Source organism: Crocodylus siamensis, chromosome 2, assembly GCF_052110815.1.
Source record: "Crocodylus siamensis isolate JL-2025a chromosome 2, ASM5211081v1, whole genome shotgun sequence".
NCBI lineage: Eukaryota > Metazoa > Chordata > Crocodylia > Crocodylidae > Crocodylus > Crocodylus siamensis.
This window is the reverse complement of record NC_143396.1, coordinates 155,570,698-155,593,423: the sequence shown is the minus strand read 5'-3', so window position 1 is coordinate 155,593,423 and position 22,726 is coordinate 155,570,698. Positions and strand designations below refer to the sequence as shown.

The 22,726-nt window shown below is 42.6% G+C and overlaps 2 protein-coding genes across 4 annotated transcripts in view; one reads left to right on the top strand and one right to left on the bottom strand.

Moving 5' to 3' along the window:
• Positions 1-2,369: 2,369 nt before the first annotated feature.
• LAMTOR3 (late endosomal/lysosomal adaptor, MAPK and MTOR activator 3) lies at positions 2,370-10,472 on the top strand. Of its 2 annotated transcripts, XM_090031863.1 has the most exons (7): positions 2,379-2,490; positions 2,657-2,694; positions 3,001-3,035; positions 5,239-5,297; positions 6,431-6,564; positions 7,795-7,858; positions 9,600-10,472. In XM_090031863.1, exons 2-7 carry the CDS (start codon positions 2,686-2,688, stop codon positions 9,671-9,673), a joined length of 375 nt encoding a protein of 124 aa, XP_089887989.1. In that variant the 5' UTR covers positions 2,379-2,490; positions 2,657-2,685; the 3' UTR covers positions 9,674-10,472. The 2 variants fall into 2 exon arrangements, with proteins under 2 accessions (XP_089887988.1, XP_089887989.1); XM_090031862.1 differs by having other exon boundaries at positions 2,370-2,694.
• Positions 10,473-11,810: 1,338 nt separating this feature from the next.
• The window catches only part of DAPP1 (dual adaptor of phosphotyrosine and 3-phosphoinositides 1), a 46,997-nt gene continuing 36,081 nt past the window's right edge, over positions 11,811-22,726 (bottom strand). The window contains exons 4-9 of one of the 2 annotated variants that reach the window (XM_090031861.1): positions 19,912-20,042; positions 17,567-17,614; positions 16,610-16,672; positions 14,509-14,594; positions 13,802-13,889; positions 11,811-13,200 (exon numbers count right to left, since the gene is read on the bottom strand). In XM_090031861.1, coding sequence (XP_089887987.1) covers positions 13,150-13,200; positions 13,802-13,889; positions 14,509-14,594; positions 16,610-16,672; positions 17,567-17,614; positions 19,912-20,042 — 467 coding nt within the window. In that variant the 3' untranslated portion in view covers positions 11,811-13,149. The remainder of the gene's footprint in view (positions 13,201-13,801; positions 13,890-14,508; positions 14,595-16,609; positions 16,673-17,566; positions 17,615-19,911; positions 20,043-22,726) is intronic. The other variant, XM_090031860.1, reaches the window with a different exon arrangement.

Sequence of the window (22,726 nt, the reverse complement as noted above, 5' to 3'; positions counted from 1 at the left end):
TAGGGATGAATACAGAAGTAAGGGCTCTGCCTCTTGCAGACCTCAGGACTGTGTTCAGTGATTTATTTATATATGCACCATAAACTATTTAATGAAGTGAAATCCCGGCCCCATTGAAGTCAATGATGTACTACTGTTGATTTCAGTGGGGCTAGTATTTCACCCATAATCTTGCTCATAATTATCATGTACAGCTAAATGCAACTTTAAGTGAAACAATGGTAACAGTTATGTCACAGTAGTTACTTACTAGCAGGTGGCAGCCAAACAATGTTATAACTGAACATTATGCGACTTTAAATGATATGTTCTCTAATAACTCAGCAATGTAATAACGAAACAATGTTAACCAGGACGACATTAAGTGAGGAATACCTGTATTTAGTGCACATATATAAACTAATGTTAAAAAAATAACAAAAGGTATAATTGTATATGCTTAAGAAGGAATAATAGCTGTCACTTTTGAATTTAAAAATTATGTAGTAGAGTGACAGTACACAAATGTCCTTCTGTGTGCTGAGGTGGGAATTAGTCTTTTACTTTACAATGAACTGAAGCTGTGGGGCTTTAGTATAATCCAACATGTCTGCTTAGCATATGTAACCAACCAGATAGCCTATAAACTCTTTCATATGAAAGTGAATACACTGCAGTTCATGATGGAAATGAGTTATGCAAAAAAAAAAAATCTAAAACCTAATTTTGTCATGTTGGGGGAAGGTTTGTTTGTAATGATGACTACATATTTCAGTCCTGCAAAGGAGTAGATAACTGCAAATATCTGTAATTTAACAAAAAATGACACTGAAATATAAACCTCATCTAGAAATTCTGCCTGCCAGTTCAAAATTATTTTTAAATTTTGAGAGAAAAATGAAAAAGGACATTAAACAGCCACACTTGTCTTCTCTAATTAGATAATCTGATCTTTCATTCTAATTGCTGTTTTTATTAATAAAGAAATAAGATTTCTTAGAACAAATGCTGTTTAGTTGAGTGACATACATGATCACAAAAAACTGCGCCTATAGCTTTTACTGAATTTTATACAGTAGGTAGGAACTATGATAAAAGGAATGGGTTATGACCAGAGAAACTCTTTAAAAATCCAAAACACTCTGACTATAAACCCCAAAATCTGTGTTTTTACCCAATTAAAATGAAATGCCACTCTATAGGGATCAGTTAAACACAATGTTTTGCTGATATATTTACTATTCTAAAGCAATTTGGATGCCTACCAGTGCCTCAATCATTATAATAAATTCTAAATACCTACATATTTTGGTGCTTGATTTTGTTTTTTTTATTATGGAAAATCAGAGCTCCCCCTCCCCCTTTGCTCATCAGAACATGGGTCCAGTTGTGGTTGCCCACCCCCTGCTGCTTTATGGCACTAAGCAGCCCTGATACGCTGCTGCCCCTCACTCCCAGCCTACAGCCCTCCTAGCACCCCTCATTCCTGACCTATTGCCCCCCACCCACAGGTCCCAGCCCCCCTAAGTGTGTGAGGAAGGGGGTGGGTGTATGGGGAATGAAGTGCATGTGTGTGGAAGGGGGTGTATGGGCATAGGCAACAGGTTAGAGGTAGGCACAGGCGATGCGTCGGGGAGTAGGGGTACGTGCACCTTGGATTTCTGTCCCCACAGTAGTGTGCAGGGTTGCAGCCTGCCTAGACCAGTTCCAAGTAGGAGCTGCCTCTGCAGCACAGCAGGTGGGACCTGGTGTGCGAGGGAGTGCTGTGCTACCAGAGACCAAACTGAGGTGCAGCAGCATAGAGTTGGCCCTGCTGCTGCTGGATGGGCATGGGGTGCCTTACCTTGGAGGTTATAGCATGCTGCTCTCTCACACTATCCTGCCTGCTGGGCCATGGAGGCAGCTCCTGCTCAGCTGGGCTGGGCTGGCTGCAGCCCTGACTGAGGGGGCATTTGAGAGCAGCCTTTGACTACCTGAAGGTGGTTCGAAAGAGGGTGGAGCTGGACTGTTCGTAGTGGTGGTAGATGACAGAACAAGGAGCAGCGGTCTCAAGCTGTAGCAAGGGAGGTTTAGGTTAGATATTAGGAAAACCTCTTACTAGGAGGGCAGTAAAACATGAGAACAGGTTACCCAGGCCTATCCCGTAAGCGACGGGACCTTCGAGCAGCAAAAGGCGCCCGCCCGCCCGCTCCCCCAGCCCCACGTTCCCCCCCCGGCACGAGCCGCAGCCTCCCTCCCATGCAGCGGCCCTGCCCCGCCGCGGCTGCAGTGGAGACGCAGCGCGCAGGCTCCGAGCCACGCCTAGGCGGTCCCCCGGCCCGGCGCGCTGCGACCCAGCCCGTAACCTCCCCCCGCGCCCAGCTCCCGCCCCGCCCTTCTCTGCGCCGGAAGTAAGGCAGCGGCTTCCGGGGCGGGGAGGTGGGGGTTCGCGTGACTCCCTCCCGAAGAGGTAGCGGTGGAGTTTGGGCTGCTTTGCGTGCGTTTGGGACGAGCTGCCCGCCCGTGGCCGGGGTGAGGCGGGGTAGAGGCTATCCTTCCCCTTCCCCACAGAAGGGGCCTGGCCGGGGCTGGGCCTGACGGGCGAGCCTCCTCCTTCCCCCAGCGCAGGCCCGGCCCGTGGCTCCGGCGGCGGTTCTGAGCCGCGACTCGGCTGTGACCCGTGGCGCTTGTGTTGCAGAAGCGGCGGCGGAGCGGAGGGGCCCCAGCATGGCTGACGTGAGTGCGGGGGCAGGGGCCTGGGGGGGCGGCCTCCCTTCCCAGCTATCTGAACGGGGGGAGGAGAGGGGCGGGGGTGGTGGTCTTCCCGCGCGGCTGAGCTGGTGCCCGGAATCCCTGCCTTGAGGTGAAGCAGATCTGCTCTTGGAGGCTAACTCCCCCCCCCCCCCCCCCGAAGAAGGGATGAGGAAACTCTCCTTCCCACCAAGAAATACCCTTTCTTAGGTAGCTTTACACTTGGGGTACTGGCGTGTACTGGCCAGGACCCTGCGGTGTGAACTGTGCCCTGCTTTTCTCTCTTTCTAGGACCTGAAAAGGTTCCTGTACAAAAAGCTACCAAGGTAATGTACGTGCATCATGTGGCCTCCCGATCTGTGGATGGGGGAGGTCCCGTGGCCTTTTGTGGGGGGGAGTGCATGTGGTGTTACATGGGGGGAGTGGGCATCACGTGGGCTCCAGGTGGGGGCTGCAGCACAGCATCCTACGAACTTGACCAGTGCAGTGTGTTTTCTTCTGTGAGGGGAGGGAGGCAGGGGTGTCATGTGTCCTCTGGAGGTGTGGCAGGGTGTCATGTGTCATCTAGGGGCATGGTGGGCAGTCATGTGGTTTCCTCACAATTTCCTGTGGTAGATCATCCCTGGTGCTGCTCTGTGAGGAGCGTGTGCTGCTATTTAATTTGAGTCATTGTCCTGCCTCTAGCAGAGCTCGCTGTATTGTCTGTGCTGTCAGGATGCTTCAGGAGCCACTGGGTGTTCTGTGAAGTGCTACAGTACCCCACAATGGAGTCATTCTGACAGAGTGTCTTTGGCCACAAAAACACGTGTATTTACTCAGTTCAGTACTTAAATAGACCCTGCCAGCTGGAAATGTAGTATTCTACCCACAAGACGCCCACATCCCTGAAGTAGGCTGAAGTATAGTGCTAGAAGGGACTTCCAGAGGCCATCTAGCCCAACCCCCTGCCTGAGGCAGGATCATCCCTATCTCAACCACCTCATACAATCCATTATCTGAGTTCTACATAAGATTACCATCAGCCATAACACAACACAGCTCAAACCTGCTTTTCATTGTATGCTATGGGGAAACAGTATGCTAGAACGGATAACTCACTGAACTCAGCCGTCCAGGGTTGGGTACACACACCTTGTAGTCTTTGAGGGTACTCAACCCACTGTAAAAGCTTGGGGCGCCTCCTTTAGCGTGTGCTTTGTGGCAGGCCAGTAAGGGGACTTCTGCACTGAGCCGCCTACCTCGCTATGCCTGACTACCTACCAGTGCCTCCCTGGGGATGCCTTGCATCTGGCTGACCTCCTTCCTGGAACATACCCACTACCCTGGCGTTTACCCCTGCCACCGCCCAGGGTTGGGTACATACACCTTGTAGTCTTTGAAGGTACTCAACCCACTGTAAAACCTTGGGGTGCTTCCTTTAGCCTGAAGCACAAAAGTAGCCTCCCTTAGTCAGCCAGACCAAGGGAACACAAAGGCATGCCTCTCCCAACACAAGTCCACCACACTTGGTACAGTAAAGAACTTTATTCGTTCCAAAGGGGAGGCTTGGGGAAGGGTGCATTATAGAGGAACAGACTGACTTTTATTAGTAAATGTTTAGGATTGGGAATCCAGAAAAAAGATGACAAAGCTGGTAGGGAAATACAGATTGCCCAAGCGAGGGACTAACAATAGAGGGATGGGGGGTGAGGAGGGGAGCGCAACTAGGTTACAGGAGATACAGTGTTAGCCAGCTAAGCCCAGGGGTGGGGGATGGGGGGAAGGGGCGGGAGGGGGTTTGTGTTGCTGAGAGAGAAAAGAGATAGATGCACACAAACCTGTTACAGTGGTCTGCAGTGGCGGAGGAAGTGGTTTGAAGGACGTGTCTCAGTCCATATAGAGTCTCATCGCGGGGGTCCTCTTCGAGTGGAGCAGGGTAGTCCGTGGTTGAAGAAAGAATCCTCTTGAAGCACAAAAGTAGCTTACAGTGTAACCCTAAAGCAAACAGTGGTATGGTCACCTTTGTAACACAGATGCATGATCTATAGACTACATATCTAGTTAGGTTCCAAGTGGTTTACTCACAAGTATCATCCAGAGGCTGATAGAGCTTTCCTCTAGAGGCAGGTGGTTTGTAGTGTGTCCACGTGATGAGAGAGAGCTGCAGGTGTTCAGCTGCTCTGTATCTTCATCATGGCTACCACCCCTACTCCTGGGCAGTTTTGGCATATATAGCCCTCTTGACATCATGTACCTGATCCAGTGAAGGCCATCAGTTGGTGGCTGCCAGCCAGCCAACTTGAAATGCATCACTGGTTACAGGGCAGAGGGGCAGGGCTCCTACCTCCACCTGTAGTCATGAGGTCCTTGCTAAAACAATAGAGAGTTTAAGCCCCCACCCTGGTACCTGTCCCCAGGCACATAAGCAGAGTTGGTAGATGGGTACGTGGACAATGCTGAGGCAAAAAAGAACTGGTGAAAGAAAGATGGGGAGGAGGCTGGGATAGAAATACTCCACAATGCTCATGTTCTTTTTCTATCTTTTTACAGTGTTGAAGGTCTTCATGCTATTGTAGTCTCAGACAGAGATGGTGTGCCTGTTATCAAAGGTAATTCACAACTTCTAATGGTTGTATAGGGGTTTTTTTGGAGTGGTGGTTGTTTTTTGTTTTCTTAAGAAAAATAAGGTGTGGGGCTGGGGAGCACTAGATTAGATGATCCTGCCTCTGGAAGTCTGTGTCAAAACCAGTGATTCTCAACTGGCGACTTCATCTTTTGAAAGGTGCCATGAGGTGTGAGAAGATAAGCAAGGGTGTAAGGAGAGAAGCAGATAGCTTGAGTAGATAAATGCAGGCTTGTCCCTACCTAAATGATCCCCCAACCCCCTACTCCCAGCCCCCTCTGCAAGGAGGTAAGTGCTAAATTATAGAAATGAGTTCAGTGGCACCCAAATCTGAAAATGAACAAAAGTTACAGTGCTTCAGGTCCAAAAAGGTTGAATCACTGGTCTAAACTATTTTAGACAATTGTTTGAAATCTTAAATTGAAGGACAGAAATCTTACTTTTTTTTCTCCCATGTTCTGGCTTGAATGTACAGTTAACGTTGCACTCTGATCTAGATATTGAGCTGTTAAAATTTGGGACTGTTTAACATTGATTTTTTGAAGGTTTAAGTGTGGTTAAAGAAAACCCTCTACATAGGTATATGCTGTGTGCTTGCCTGGTCTTAGTTGTCTTGTATCACTGATTAAAGAATTAGTCTTGTAAGTCACCAATCAGTGAGAAGGTGGAGGTGATGCATCACTAGTTTTATTTTAACAGCGATTTCACTGAATTCTGTCCATAGACATGTAACGCGTCCAACTTCTGTGGATCCATCACTGGTGCCACTGACAGATAGTCTGTCAGAGACTCAATGGCAGTACTACACACTTTTATCTACCATCTGAAATACAACAGGAGCTTGGTATAGATTAAATGTGATTGACCTCAGACCTATTGTGCATGAGATTTAAAAAAAAATAGTCGTATCAGTACATATTGTTGTACATCAAACTTCTAGAAACATAAGGCTTCTTCAGAACACTACGAAGCCTGGCTGCTGAAGTGATAATTGTAAAGGTAATGGTTTATGCTCATTTTAAAGGAGATATAATCTAGTTTATTATTGCTTGAACACAAGATGTGTGACCCAACTGCACAGACATTGTGTAAGACTATAAAATGTGTTATTTATTCTAGTTGCCAATGATAATGCACCAGAGCATGCTCTTAGACCTGGTTTTTTGTCTACCTTTGCGCTTGCAACAGACCAGGGAAGTAAACTAGGACTTTCAAAAAATAAAAGTATCATCTGTTACTACAACACCTACCAGGTAAGAGATTTCAGTATTGCTTTGACACAGTGGCAGGACCTATACCTAAAAAGTGGGGTAGGCAGGATTGGGGAGATTAAGCTGTATGGTTGGATTTTTCACTAAGGTTCTCTTATTTAAATGAGTTGACTTTATTTTCTGTGGTGCATAACAGCTAGTCATGGTGCTGGCTTATTTTGAATCAGGGCTGTCTGACTTCTAAATCCCTGGGGCCACAAGCTCTAGTGGCTGCATCAAGTGAGTTGCAGGCAACATGGTACATAGATGGATGCTGCCCTCCCCATCCTTGCTAACCTTCTACCCTGGCCTCATCTTCAGCCCCCAATGCTGTGCTGGTGCTCCCTACTCTACAGGGGTAGAACAGTGCGGCCAGAGGAGGGTGGGAGGAGCCTAGAGACTTCCACTGCTGTTGGGAGCAGTGGCTGGGTGAGAGCCTGGGGGCCGCACAGGCTGCATGCCGTGGGCCCCCAGTTGCGCTGCCCTATTTTAAACTTAACTCCTCTGGCAGGATTAACACCAGGGCAAGCAACTTTAAGTAACCCATTATTCTTCAGCAGATTTGCACTCCTTCCACCCAAGTCTCAGTGGATTAAAGAGCTTTTTATGTTCCATTGCAAAAGTAGCCTAGAAAACTTATGCCAACAACTTGGCAATATTTAGCTTTGTTTCAGAGAGAAATAATGTAAAAATTAATTGTTTGGACCAGTTAAATTAGTCTTGATATTTTTAGGTGGTTTATACTTGGCACGCCTGTTCTCCATGAGTAGTTTGGGAACTTCTCCTTCCCTTGATTAGTTTAAAAAGCAGTTCAGATAGCAAGAGGGTTAGACAACATAAACAGTATTCTGCAGCTCTTAGGTAGATCTGCAGTTTTACTAGATCTCAGATGCGAAATGTATGTATTTTCTGTCTGCATAGGAATGTAAAGCTGAACTAAGCCCCTTGGATCATTAAGTCCTGTCCCCTGCTCATGCAGGCAGTCCTATCATATAGCTTTATAAAACCTGTTAACCCTTTCTTTAATCCACAGGTTTTTCCAAAATGTTTACTTAACAACTAGTTCTGCCATCATTATTCCTATTGGTAATTTAAGTTGATGCGGCTACTTATGCTGAAGGGCTGCAGGAATAGGGAATTAATATAACAAGCTTAGCATTCATGTTTTGAAGCAAAGTAGGTTTGACTTTGTTTTTTATGGGACCTTTCTTGCCTTTTTTTTTTTTTTTAAAGGTAGTCCAGTTCAATCGATTACCCTTGGTAGTAAGCTTCATTGCTAGCAGCAATGCCAATACCGGTACGTTTTCATTTTCTGTGATTATTTAAACTGTTAAAGATTTTGGCTGCTGATACATGTAGGGGGGGAAAAAAACCCAGTGCTTTACCAGAAGACAAAGCACATTAGTTTGACCCGGCTCCCCAGCATCTGTATAGATTGGGTGCTTCAGCAGTGCTTTTTAGTACTTTTTTATCTAATAGCTGATTGAATTGGCCATTAGATAAAAGCGCCAAAAAGCCCCACTGAAGCGCACAGTCTGTACAGAAGTTGTGTGAGCTGGGTTAAACTGCCTTTTCTGGGCATGCACTAAGCTGTAGCAGAGCCCGCTGAGCTTAAAGTAAAGCCCCGTTGTTGGGGTTTGGGTTTTTTTGTGGGGGGAAGAATGTCTCACATCTGTAAGCAGCCTGTTTGTTCTGTTTTTTTAGTTTTGGTTTGGTTTTTAAAACTAATAGCTATATTTAAGACGTGGCTACTTTGGAAAAATACCTGTCTCTGATTTTTTTTGAATGTTCATTACAAAACTGCTTTTAATTTGTCACTGGATTGTTAAAGGATGTCGTAATTTTTGGGGGGGAGGGCAGGGACAGAGGGAATAATAGATTGGGTAAAATTTTTCAAAAGCATTTAAGTGACTTAGATTCCCCCACTCTAAGCCAGGTGGTCAACAGAGAAGTTAAAGCACACAAGAAAAGGATGTAGTTCCTATGTCTGCTGCCTGATTTTTTTTTCCCCATTCCAAATGGTCAGGTACCCATTTACAGTTGGCTTGGCAGTGGCCTTCCAAGTGACTTCAGAGTTATGCTTGAACGATCCATAGTACATTAAGTGGAGTCTGTTATGTTATTTTTTTTTTCTTATTGATGCCAGTAGCAAAAATACAGCAAGCCAGTTTCTACCCCCTCTCTACTTATGGCCTTGGTATGCAAACTGTGAATCAGGCACTTCGGATGCATTCATTGATGCTGTAGTGAGGGGCCTGTTTATCTAAACTATTGAGGTCAAACTAAGCCTGCAGCCCAGATCTGCCCACGGAGGTGGGTCATCAAGCACACGAGACTTCTCAGGTGGGGCTGGATTTGGCCCACGGGGCTCATTACTGTAGCTGCCAGAGCCCAGGAACAGTGTCATTAATCTCTGCTGTTTGAGCACAACTCTGGAGCCCCAGAACTTAACAGTGTTCTTCCAACCTCCTCACCCATTGCCAAGATTTGGGCTTTTAGTTGCCCCTGGTAACCAAGATGAGCAACAGCAGAAATGTTTGGGGTAGAAGTGAGCTAGTGGTGTTAAGTTTCTGGAGCCATGCTGAAACAGTGGCCCCTTCAAATGCTGAGTTTAATGCTGCTGTTTGTAGGAACCCCTGCCATCCGGATCCAGTGCACAAATTTGACACTCCTGATCTAAAGTGACTGTTCTATGGCTTTCCAGCATGCATCCCTCCCACTCTTCCAGGGGGTTGCCTGGTGTAGAGGGTATACTGAAGATTACTAGTCAAGATCAAGAGCATGCTGCATTGGCTCCATTTCTGCTTCTCTTATGTGTTTTGCAAATAAAAGAGAACTGAGGGCACTTTAGTTTGGCAGTAGTTTGTATACCTGTCAACAGCTACTGTGTGCTGCTCCCACAGAGAAGGAAAAGCCAAAGGGAAATATGTTTTGTTTTTAAAAAGTATGTTGTTGAAGGGAACTAAATGCTTTGCAGAGAGGCCTCTTAATAGACACTTGGATGTAAGCATTTGTATATTTTTCTCTTATTGTTCCAGGGTTGATCGTAAGCTTAGAGAAGGAGCTCACGCCCTTGTTTGAGGAACTGAGGCAGGTGGTGGAAGTCTCTTAACCTGACGTTCTCTTCAAGTGCAGCGTTTGTCAACAACCCAATGGGCAAGAAGATTCCATAATTCAGTCCACAAAATAACAAATGTCTTGGAAGAAACACCACTTCTCATACTAAATAAGAGTAAAATTATACATAGTGCTGAGTCTGAAATGAGATACTAGTGTATTGTAGATAAAAACTTTTTGGCCACATTTCTTGGGCAGTAGTAGAGACCAATAAAATGGCTCCCATGGAGTTCAGCTCAGCCACTTGCTAAGGATCAGGCTTACCAGAGTTGGGCAACAACAACTTCATACCATAGATTCAAATAAGTAACCCAGAGTTCCTTGCTACGCAGGGAGTGAGGAATGGAGTAGGGTTTATCTTATGATTTAGCTACCATTACATACTGGGGAGGCAAAGTTTTCATTTTCCCAGTTGTCTTGTAATGAATGCTTCACTGCTTCTGTGCATGTGCTGGGGGAGAGAGCATTATGATAAAGGAAGTTTGCTAGCTGTTATTTATCAGTACAATCAGTAACTATCCCATGTTTCTCGTATTTGATGCTTTGGTAAAGGAATTCCACTAATTTGAATGTTAACTTACTTCTGGTGGGAAGTTACTTCTATAAAAGCTATCGTTTCAAGGGTTTTCGTAATGCCCAGATATAAGTGCCCAATCAGTGTTCCATGTCCACGGATCTTTTTTTTAAAATGTAGGTGTGAGAGCCTTGTTTGTCTTTTGTTCTACTATTCTTTGTGTGGGTGCATTAATGGTTTTCCTAAGTGAATCTAAATAAATACAGTATTTTTAAAAGTTGTAGCCTGTTTAGTTTTTCATAACTGTCCTAAACTAGTGCACCAACCTTTCCAAGCATCTCCCCAAAGCTACTGCGCTTAAATTTTGCTAGATGGAGGAGTTGTAAATGGTACAGTAAAGAAGCTTTGACAATGAAAGGCTTGCTAGCAGCCCACTTCCATTTAAATTAAGCTCTAGCTTCTGCACCTGTGCTGACTGATGCTGCACGTGGAAGTGGTAGCTTCTCAGCTGGCAGTCCCACAACAGCATTTTTATACTGCAAGGAAAATGCTGTGTTCCTAACTCATATTTTTAATGAAGTAGTGAACTCTGGCCTGCCTTGTCTCAAAAACACCAAACTGAAAACAAAACCTATTCTTTTTATTAGGTAGTTAATTGCAATCCTCTTCCACCTTGCTCAAGTCCCTGGCAAAAACATTAATAACCTACTTCTACAACAACTCATTTTGCGTTAAGGCAAAGTCACAAAAAAGCTGCTGCTTTAGGACAGCAGGAGGAAGACCCTGACCACTTGTTGCATTTTAATTGTTTTTCAAGGATGTGAGATGGGTGGAATAGGGTTACACTCGGGCACTTACTAAGTAGAATAAGATCTGCCCCCTTGTGCCAAAGTTGTTTCTTCAATTCTGTGACCGGGTGTTTTCTTATGGGAGGGAGCAGGCTTTTGCGAGTAGCCTTCAGGTACAATTTAAGTCCTAGAAAAGTAAAGCCGGAGGGACCTCAAAGTCATCTAATCCAGCTTCCACCACAAGGCAGGATCATTCCTGAATACACCATTCAAAGAAGTTTAGCTAAAGCGCCTCTGCGGCCATTTTAAAATGCATGGAGGTCTAATAGGATGATAAAGCATTGCTAGAGTGTTTTAGTTAGAACGCAGAGTTTGTGTTCTAATTAATTCAGGGCATCCATTGAGTCTGCTCCAGTGCATTCTAATTAAAATGCAAATAAGCACATGTATAGTCAACCAGGAAATAGTCCATTTTCATCATCTTTATAACAACCCTTCAAGTATGTGAAGATTTATCTAATATACCCTCAGTCTTCTCTTCTTCAGACTTAATAATCCCAATTCTTTTCAGCCTTTCCACATAAGTCAGATTTTCCAGGCCTCTAATGTCAAACATTTTTCAACATTTATGGTGATCTTTATTTAGACATCTTAAAAACTTTGAAACTCCATTTTTAAAAAGTACAAATATTTATTTGAAATAGCAAAAATAAAATGGAACACTTCCTCTTTACTGCAGTTCTGAATTTTTTTTATTGGTATAGCTGTCACTTGCTCTTTTTTTCTTCCCCCTCCCCCCAGTACCTGCTTTCATGTAGTAAAGGCAGTTATAGCTAATACTGCGGGCAAGCTTTATTATACATATGCCAATATGGTTTACATAGAGCATAATCTGTTTTTTTTTTACAGTATGAAACTTCTTGATTCAGCCAAACTTTATAATACTTGAAGAGAAAAAATACATGATCCCTTTTTTTATCTGAGAGTAACTGTCATCACAACAGTTCATTTCCAATATGTAATGCCTCTCTCTTGTGTACTACTGCAGAACTCAGTGGGCTAAAACAAACTTCCACTTATGAACACTCGGAGCAAAGTAGCAGAAATGCTTGGAATCCAAATTAAACACGCACACAGTTTGGAAAGAAATTCTTTTAAAAATATTTTAAATGTTGGTCATTTCTAATGTAGCTGTTGCCTTGTGTTACGTTTTTACATACTTTTACTACTTATTAAATTGTGCATGGTTGTAAAACTAATGTTATGCTCTAGGCAATGTTGCCTGCATTTTCCAACAAGTGAGGAAAATGTCACATAGGCAAGTGACTCAACTGCAACCTCTATTGGAAGGGGAACTATGCCTGCTCTAGGGTGTTCTTTTCTCTTTCTCTGGGATCTGGTTCTACAGTTGTATTGGATGTAGTAGGACTGGGGATCAGCTACTATAAGTGGAGATACTTTCAGTATGGTATGTTTCTGTATCTCCATCTGATTCATTTAACACAGTCATTCTCAGCTATACACTTCTAACTACCACTGACACAACATAAGATCAGATTATGCTACGCACATTTTTAAGCAAAGTCAAACAATTCATCCCTCACTCTGATGAAGTGTTTAAAAAAAAAACAATCTCAATTCCTCACTAATAGCTCACTTACAAAAATATCATCTAGTTCATTTTTTAGCTACGTGAACGGATCAGCAGGCAGGTGGGCTGTACATTTCCTCAAGGGTTTAAGCACTTAAAAACAATACAAAAAACGTTTAATCATTCCAGGCTAGATACCACAGAACACGTTGCCAAGGGTTAGCTATGAACTTATCACAGGAGAGTGCTCCATTATTATAATACAAATTTTAAACAATGAATATTTTTTCTTTCTGCCAAGTGAACGGGCCAGGTGTTTGAGCTAGATGCACATTCAGAACGTAAAGTATGACTGGGTTTGGGACTGGCATTGCAATGTTGGCAACAGTTTTCATGTATCATTCCACACTCCAAAAATGCTCAGCTAACAAATCTTTGTGTGCTGAGCTGGATGTAGTTACATGTATGTTCACTGTAGATACTGGATGCACAGACACTTCTCACTCGTGAAGAAATGGCATATTCCTAACTCTGGAGAGAGAATCTTGTGAAGGAAGCCGTAATCCCGACAGGAGTAACTATGAAGTGAGAGTGGCACTACGCTGCTCCAGCTGTTTTCGTATTTGAGACTGAAAAAGAAAGACAACCCATTACTTACACGTGTGTGAGTACACTCATGGATTATACACAAAGAAATAAAAATGAGTCAAGAAGACCACATGCCAGACCCAGATTTCTGAGCAAGTTACATTTTAACACCACGCTGTCCTGCTGATTCCCTGATGTCCTAATATATATTGACTGTATTGTCCTATATTATCTACAACCTAAGTAAAACAAATCCCTTGTCTCTTTCTTTCTTCTGGACAGGATTATGCATGCACAAAATGCATTCAAGAAAAGGGCACTATAGGAAATGTACATTTAAAATGTTTGACCAGGTCTGCACATGTCTCCTAATTTACTGATTTGAAACTAGGTCCAGGTTAGATGACCTTCGTTAGGAGAATTCCAGCAAGATCCTGGAAAGTACCAACACTTCCTGCCTGTAAGGGGGACAGATTTTACAGAGAACTATGCTATATATAAGCCATAAAGTTATTTTATTTTATAAATATTTTATGATTCCTTATGACTTGTACCTAGCAGCTAAGTAAGAATCCCATTGTGCCTAGACCCTACATAAGTCTTCTGACAGCATTTCCCTTCAGCTTGACACCATGTTCTTACCAGTTTCCACCTCAGTATCTTAATCCATTCATCTGCTTCTACTCCAGTCTTTGCACAGAGGTAATATGTCCTTAATGGGAATACTAAGCTGTAAATGGAACATAATTAAAATAACGTGTGAAGCTCTCAGACTAACCAACAGTTTTTCCCAAAGCTAAATTCTGTTTTGACACCTGCCAATTTTTTTTGTTAAGACTCAGAGCGATGCAAAGATGCTATATTTACATGGCTTCTGTCTCAGGTGAGTCTGTGGAAAGTTTAAACTGTGTTTAACCAGAACTGTTTTTAAATTTGGTATTTGAAAGGGCAATACTTGTTAATTTGTTGTCCCTTACCAATATAAACAAATGTGTTGCATTAACTGCTTTGCAGCACTGGGCACAGAGTATCTCTAGTGCATGCTATGAAAAACAGCCATGTTTAAACAGTGGCTGTGGCTTGACCATGATTTACACATGCTTACAATGGGGCTAAATTTGTACAAGGACAGGTAAAAGGATTCCAGGCCAAAGCTGTGCAGACTTGATCAAGATATCTGCAATGAACGGATAAAATACGGAATGGGAGATGCTTGGTAACACTCACCAAGCATCAAACATCTCTTTTAGAACTAACTGGCTATAAAATAGTAAGAGTTCCTGAATATTTAGGCCCTTAAAAAAGAAAGTAGAAAAAGAATCAAGGGTTTATTTTGCATTACAGCTTACCAGAAACAGTTGACTTTTTCCTGTGAGTAATCAAACTGTACCGCTGAGCATTCTGTTAAGTCTAGTGCCCGGATTGGTTCGGTGGCCTTGAAAATAAAATACCTTTAAAATTAGAATGTTATGAAACTGGCTTTGGGGCGGGGGTTGTCTCCAAACCCTCCCACCCCAAGTCGGTAGGGTGGTTGCCCTTGTCACCCCTCCCCAGTTATGCCACTGAGCTGACCTCATTCCCAAAGCAGGCAATGGACACACTTCCCTTTTTCCATGCACTAGGCCAGTGTATACAGTGATACTGAAGTAAATCAGGAGTAGCACCATTGACACTACTGGAGACAATCCAAATAGTGTAACTCAAAGACAAATATAGCTGAATGTAAGAAGCAGGGAAATAACTTGAAAAGTAGAGCTGCACTGATGACAGGTCGCGGCACTGCCAGCTGAAGGATAAGAGGCGTGGGCAGATTCAAAGCCCAGATGAAGCCTAACACTGTTAATTAGCAACCATTTGCATATAGTTTCCAGCTAACAGGACTTTAGCTGAAGGAAATAAAAGGCTGTTTTGGGATCCGTGTGTTGGAGGATTGGTTAAGCAAGGGAAAGTTTATCCTTCTTAGTAAAAGAGTCAGTGAAGCTTGCTCACCAGATAATACCAGGTATATATAACCCAGCTGAGGGAGATTCAGTTAATCCCTCAGGATACTAAATGGGTTTAACCTGGGTGAGAAGAAAAGTAAGCATAAGACCCAAGGCTATCCATTGCCATGAGACTTCTTTCCATTTTTTTTTTTTTTTTTTTTTTTTTTTTTGTCTAAGTACAGATGTGTCTGGCTCTGTGGTTGAAGAAAAACAAACAGTTTTGGCAAGTGAGTGAACTCTCTCCAGGTATGAGAATCTGGTCTGGATCTGGCCTTTGTTTCTGCTTGAGCCAGCTGGTCACAAAGAGGTTTACTAAAGTGAAAAATCAGACTATCTATGCTAAAAAAGCTTTGCCTTTCCTACTTGAGATGAAGCAGTATGTATACTACTTCTATACTACTACTTTTCTCCACAAATTAGCAACTGGATAGTCTGACTGGAGGTGATATTCTCTGTTAAAGGTTACTCCTGATTTGGTAAGCAATTCTATTCAAATGTTTGACTTTGCCTTGTGAAATGCTATCTTAGTTCATATTAGATTCAGTATGAAGGTATGGACTGAACTGACTAAAGCATGCATGTTTATAAGAGCAATGTATGGAGTTGTAACAGAGGTAAACAGTGCTGCACCACCTGATTAAAAATCTGTTGGTGATCTTGGATGGAAAGTATTTGCTTCTATAGACACCTCTAAACTTGTAAGTGTTACAAGGGTAGAATAATCATCCAGAGGCGCCTAGGCAAAAGAAAAACTAAACACGGAAAATAAAAAGGTAGCTAGCTGTGTCAATCTGAAGTCGGACAGGGTAGCAGTGCACCCTACAGAGCGTAACAGTTGCCCAAGAAAACCTAAGCTGTTACATCTGGGGAAAACTAATTACAGCAACATACCATAATAAGAAGTAGATGCTTAGATAAGTAAAAATGCCCCCAAAATGCTGCATCACTCAAAAGGATAAAAGCAAAACCTCCCCCCCCGCCCCACCCCCCAAAAAAATGTACATTGAAAGCACGTGATGTTGTCTATCAGTCTGTGGTACATTACCCTTCATGAAAGCCTTTTGTCATTTAAAGCTAGACTGACTAAAATAATTAAGAACGTGTAGCAGAAAATAATTTTGCATTGGGGTATGGTCAAGATAGAAAAGATTAGAAAGACTCAACTGATATTAATTAGCCTATTGTTACTAATGTCACTGACAAAACTTCTATTGACTTTGCAAAGAGCAGGTGCAGTCTCTCTGACACCTAGCAAACAATGTGGACAAACCATGTCATAGAGGGGAGGGAAGGCAGAAATTTAAATAGGGAAAATTGTGGTTTATTGGCTTTATCCTCAAAAATACTGTGACTCTCTTGCACCTCCCACCTGAAGTTCAGAGTTGAACATTTGTGTTGTTTGAGGTCAGGCCGTCATTGTGATAAGATGGTTTAGAATAATGGCAAATTACAATTTGCTACTCACCGTCTGGTCTTTGAAATATTTAAGTTCATTCCTATGCAGTGTAAACCACCTTGTTTTCCAGTTCTGAAATTAGAAAAAGGAAAAAAAAAGGAAATTGCTTTTTAATTGCTGTATTTTTGTTTTAAATGTCTCAGAGAGCCAGCTTTCTATTTAAAAAAACACTTTGGTAAGCATAAGTGAAGCATAGCTGATCACTTCCTTTAGTCAGTGATGTCCCATGTAAAACTAAGATAACTGCCAAAAGGAGAATATAAGCATTGTATTAAAAATGCGGATAAGAAATGGTCAAGATTTTTGTTTAAGGACATCCAAACTTTACTAGAGTGTAATGTTAATCCTATTATACCTTCTCGCTAAATACTGCAAAGTGCTTTATAAAAAGACAAAAAAAAAGTCATCAGCATTTTGCAGAGTCGATGGGGAAAAGTGGGTTTCAGAGATGTCAGAATGACTTGCCCCTGGCCATGTAGTGAATCAAAGGTAGAGCAAGGAAATAGGGCCCTGATCTTGTGATTCTCACAAGCTGCCTGCCTTTTTTAAATGGTTTTGAGGGCTTGGACCGGTGTATATGCCATGTCAAGGACTCCAGCCCTGCAAGGTTCAGAACTCCTCCCCTCGGGAAGCCGAGGGTGTTCAACACCATGCATTATCAGGATTAAATAAACAAGAAACGGAGGATCAGGCTGTCTGTTATCTGTAACAACACAAATACAAATGTACATGTACAAAATGTTCCAGCATATTGGTATGTGAACAAAACACTGTGAAGAAGAGATCAAAGGCACCCGTGACTCTTTATCTGTCATTTCATTGTAATGGTGAAATCGCTACTATAAACTAATGGGATATTGGGTAATAAAAGTAGGCTTTTTTTATTTTCTTATTATTTTTTATTTCCTTCTTCAGACCTGGGATGGAACAGAAGAGTGTGAAAGCTCTGAAGTTTTTTTTCCTTACCTTTACTATTTTGCCTTGTTTTATCAAATACCCTTCTTTTGTACCCAGCTGCAGAAGAAACAAGAAAGGAGGACAAGGTTAAGGGCTGCACAATGTTTGTATTTTTGAAGCTTTTCATTTTGAGCAAAGCAAAACAAAACCAAGCTACAGCTAGTTCTCTTCCAGATGCTTCCCACAATTACTTACTTTACCTTGTGTGGCTTATATACTGTCCCCATTGTGTGAGCCAAACTTACCCATGATGTAAACATATAATTCCAATAACTTTAAAAGAGCAGCACCCTCTTGCACCAGAATTCAAACTGGCCTTTGGTGCATGACGACTCTGGCCAGCACAGAGTTCTCAAAGAACACAGTGGGAAAAGTTCAGAGAAACACACCAATGAAGAGTTATTTTAATTCATACAATTGACTTATTGTTCATGTGCAGCAAGATGTCACATGCTGCAACCATCAAATTCTGGGATTCTTCCAGCCAGTGAGATTATCTATATAAACTGCTCTTTTAAAAAGATTAACAACAAAACAATTCTTTGCTTTAGTTAAGCATCCTCTACACATAATGAATGCGCTTGCAATAAGAAATAAAGGAAATGGACAGCATGTTACTTCAATGCATGTTCCAGAGAAAGTTTGATCTGGTCAGGCAAGTGTCCATTTGACTTCAGAAGGAATCCTAGATGCATGGTTTTGGCCAACTTTCAGAAGCAGTCAGTAATTTGGGGAGCTTTAACTTACTGGATCCCTCATTTGCAACATCATAAAGGAGTCTGACTTTTCCCCAAGTGAACATCTGAAATTTGGACCTCCTTCAAATATCAGGTGAATGACTATCCGCTTTTGAAAATTCTGGCCTTCTTGATGTTGGCATGTGAAAGGTTCACGTATTTCTTTTAAAGATAAAAATGACCATTACCACAGCAGTTTTCTGGCATGCCTGACCATCTCTCTGACTGGGACAGGTTTTCCTGATCTCTCCTCCTAATTTCTAACACTGATCTCTGTTGTTTGTTTGGGTTTTTTTTTCCTTTATTTTTTTACAAAGAATTAATTCCATACTTGCATACAGCACCTTCCTCTCTGTGCTGAATACTGCTGTCCTGGACATTTGGATTGTATCCTGGACACACCACCTGTCTCGACTAGACATTGGATACTAAGGATTTAAAGTCTCCAGTTACTGTTCAGGCAAGTCACAGATGGCAGAGGCAGGTGGACCAAATGGATATGAAAATGTTCTCTTGTTTCTCATACCAACACAGCACAGCTTTTACCATGCTCAAAATTACAGAAGCTGAAAATAGGAAGCACAGGCTACAACTTCATAAGAGAAAGCTCAGTACAAATCACCCTCTGTACACTGGGGACCCTTCACCACCACTAGCATGCCCCATGTCTCCCAAATGTTATCTGAACTGTGACCTTCAAATAAATAGTATAAGAATAAGGCCTACATGAACTGTGCATGGATGTCCAAACATGCTATTACTGAAAAGCTTTTGAACACTTGTGCAAATATTTAGCTGGGTACCCCACCCAGTTAACTTAGCACTCCAGCACACAAGGGCTCACTCAAGTCCTCCTCTTCTGGAAATGTGCCCTTGCCTCTTCCAAATATTTGCATGATTTTTTTAAAAGAAAAAGTAGACGTACATTTCCTTGAAGTAACAAAGAGAGACACATCACTGATATTAAAATGCTACTTTAAACCAACAGTAATATTCTAAAATGAAGAAGTTAAGTAGCTATTGATTTGTTTTGAGGTACATTTGTAGACTTGTAACCAGTACTACTATCTGCCTCCCTGCTTAACTAAGCCAGTCCTACACCTCTTTTATTTCATTTCACTTACAAGTAAAATACTTTCTCACTAATTTTAATGGAAATTTGCTTGAGTAAGGCCTGTGGCTCAACATATGTATTTTCACCTACAGTCTAAATCTATCAGAAACATCTCTAAATCACTAAGTAAAACAATAAGATCGGAGGAGGAAAATAGTTTTAAGGCTACTTTTTAATGTTACCATTCTTAAAGATGAATTTCTAGGTTTTTTTATTTTTGAAGAGTCAAAAATATGTAATTATGACAGATATTTACATATAACATCTCTAATTTAATATTTTCAGTCAGCATTGCACCCTCTGAGAAGAATGTCAGGAAGCTTCTTATTCATCACATCACTGCTTCTAGCCAGGTGGGGTTTTTTTATTTTTATTCTTATTACTGGAATACATATATATAAACACTTTAAGAGGACCGATCACTAGTGCTTATTCCAGGGTTCATAAACTTGGCCATGTCGCACTGAGTCAAGGAAAGGACACGTTGTAAAACAGCAACTTACAGAGGGAGCATTTGGGACAAGATCATTTTCTGTTTTTCCTGTCTGCATGGCAGTGTGAACTCGGACAGACTCATAAATGGACGGTTCTTCCACTTTCCGAGGATATGGATGTTTCAGTACAATCAGGGTGCCTGAAAGAAAGAGAATGCTAGTGAGTGCCCTGGCAAAATGAATATCACAAAATAATTAGTACCATCTGCCTATTCAGATGATCAAACTTGAAGGTACCATTGCTGAAAAGCTTCTGAATATCTGAGCACATCTCTCTTAGCTCTGTAGTTTGAAGGAAAGCTATGTCAGGACCCCTCTAGATGTTCAGGTAAAGGTGTGATAGGATCTGTTGAATGATCTACGCAATTGTGCCATGCCTCCTGCCGTGCTACACACACATGGCAGAAGGCACGATTGTGGGATCCAGCATCAGATCCAATCATTTTATTGCTGATGCAGAGGGAGCCCGTGATTTGCCACCCTGGGCTCTCCCTGAACCAGCAAGTAGCAAGGTCCTGTAGCTGACAGGACCCCCAGCCCTGGTGGCACCCCAAGCATTGTCACGGCTGAGAGTCTCAGAGTTGACAGGTCTTCCAGCCACAAGGGCATAGACCTTGCTACACATGCAAATTAAAGCTGGACAGAAACCAGCTATAAAATTATTACACATTTTTCCAGGTCTAACTTTATTGCTGGATGGACCTTTTTATGGTGTGATCGTTACTTTGCACAGGCAGGCAGTCTAAATGAATTGCTCTTAGCCAGTCCTAACCAGTTAATTGTGTAATACATGTAACAGGTAGAGGGGGCCTAAATCATGTATAATATCCCATGTACTGCTATAGCATGTCTGTGGTTTCAGGTTGCTCAGCAAAGAGGACAACAATCAAGTCCAAGGACGATTGGATATTATGTCATACAGTACTCAGAAATATTGATAAACTTGGGGAAATCCTTTCCAAAGCAGACAGCCCAAGCAGCTGGACTTCATATAAGGTGTTGGAGAGAAAGAAAACAAAACAAAACTTTCTAAGCAAGCTACAGTATGGCAGCAGGCAATGACTAATGGACTTGTGTAGTAGTAGGTCCACCATGATGGATCCTCTCTCTTTACCTCTGTTGTATTCTTATAAATGTTTCACAGGACACAGTCAGGAACTTGGGTATGGGCTACCCAAACCCTGCCCCTCTCCTCTGCAGAACTAATGCAGGTCCACTGTACAGACTCTTGCTCACCACTGTTTGTGCCCACTGTCACCTCTTCTCTTTTACTGCAAGACTTTGTTAACTTTTTAAATCTGCCTTATCTTCCTCAATTTCTTGCAGGTAGAAAAGCTATGATGACAGCAGTTTCAAATCTTTTTGTGTTACAGTTTGAATCTCTTTTGTGTTCATGGAATAATCAAATAATATTTAAGTGACAGAATATTTAAGTCCATAGTTGTTGTAGTTATCAAAAACCTCATCTATATTCAATCTTTAACAACACCTGAAAGTCATTTCTTGCCCTGCAAAATTCTGATGTGGACAAGCCTCCTTCTCTTTAGAGGCACAACTATATGACTGAGCCTGATATCCTGGGCTGATTAGTATTTTCATAGCTGCCTTCAATGTTCAAGCTGCATATAGACATCCAGACTCAAGAGTTGTGTGTGGATAGGGAACCAATGTTTGAACTTGAGTCCAAATGTGGAAAGACATTGGCTTCCCTCCTCTATACAAAATGCAACAAGAGGCCAGAAGGGCCAAGTAGACGAACCATCAGGAAGCCTTCAGCATCATCTTGTCTGCCTCTGACTCGGTGTGTGACACTGGACAAGTCATTTGGAGTATGTCAACACCATTTTCCTGCTACTCCTGAGGAGTATGGCTGTCGAGCTTTCCCCACCCTCCTGCTTCAATTTCAGAGATTCATAGATGTTAGGGTCAGAAGGGACATCAACGGATCATTGAGTCCAATCCCCTGCATAGGCAGGAAAGAGTGCTGGGTTCAGATGACCCCAGCCAGATGCCTATCCAGCCTTCTCTTGAAGACCCCCAGGTAGGGGAGAGCACCACCTCCCTTGGGAGCCTATTCCAGATTTGGCCACTCTAACTGTGAAGTTCTTCCTTATGTCCAGTCTAAATCTGCTGTCTGCTAGCTTATGCCATTATTTCTAGTAACCCCAGGGGCACTTTGGTGAGTAGAGCCTCACCAATTCCCTTCTGCACCCCCAGGATGAATTTATAGGCAACCAGAAGGTCACCTCTCAACCTTCTCTTGCAGAGGCTGAAGAGGTCCTTGTGCCCTAGTCTCTCCTCATAGGACTTGGCCTGCAAGCCCTTAACCATACGAGTGGCCCTCCTCTGGACCCTCTCCAGGTTATCCACATCCTTCTTGAAGTGCAGCACCCAAAACTGCATGCAGTATTCCAGCTGTGGTCTGACCAGCGCCCGATAGAGGGGAAGTATCATCTCCTTGGTTCAGTTTGTCATGCATCTGCTGATGCACGATAAAATGCAGTTAGCTTTTCTGATGCTTTCGTCACACTGATGACTCATGTTCATCTCAGAGTCCATTAGGACTCCAAGATCCCTTTCCGCTTCTGTGCTGCCGAGCAGGTCATTTCCTAGGCAGTAGGAGTGCTGGACATTTTTCTTCCCTAGGTGCAGTACTTTGCATTTCTCCTTGTTAAATTGCATTCTATTGTTTTCTGCCCATTTGTCCAACCTGTCCAGGTCTGCTAAGTTGCTATTTCTAACACACTACACCCAGAAATTAGGTGGTGAAGCTGCACACCACTGCCTCACAGATCTTGCCTTCTAGTTTGCTTGAGAGAAACAG

Bases quoted from the DNA above. Each gene is read 5' to 3' on its own strand.
- LAMTOR3 (XM_090031862.1), top strand. The intron at 3,036-5,238 runs GTAATGTACGTG...ATCTTTTTACAG, and splicing joins CTGTACAAAAAGCTACCAAG to TGTTGAAGGTCTTCATGCTA. The intron at 6,565-7,794 runs GTAAGAGATTTC...TTTTTTTTAAAG, and splicing joins GTTACTACAACACCTACCAG to GTAGTCCAGTTCAATCGATT.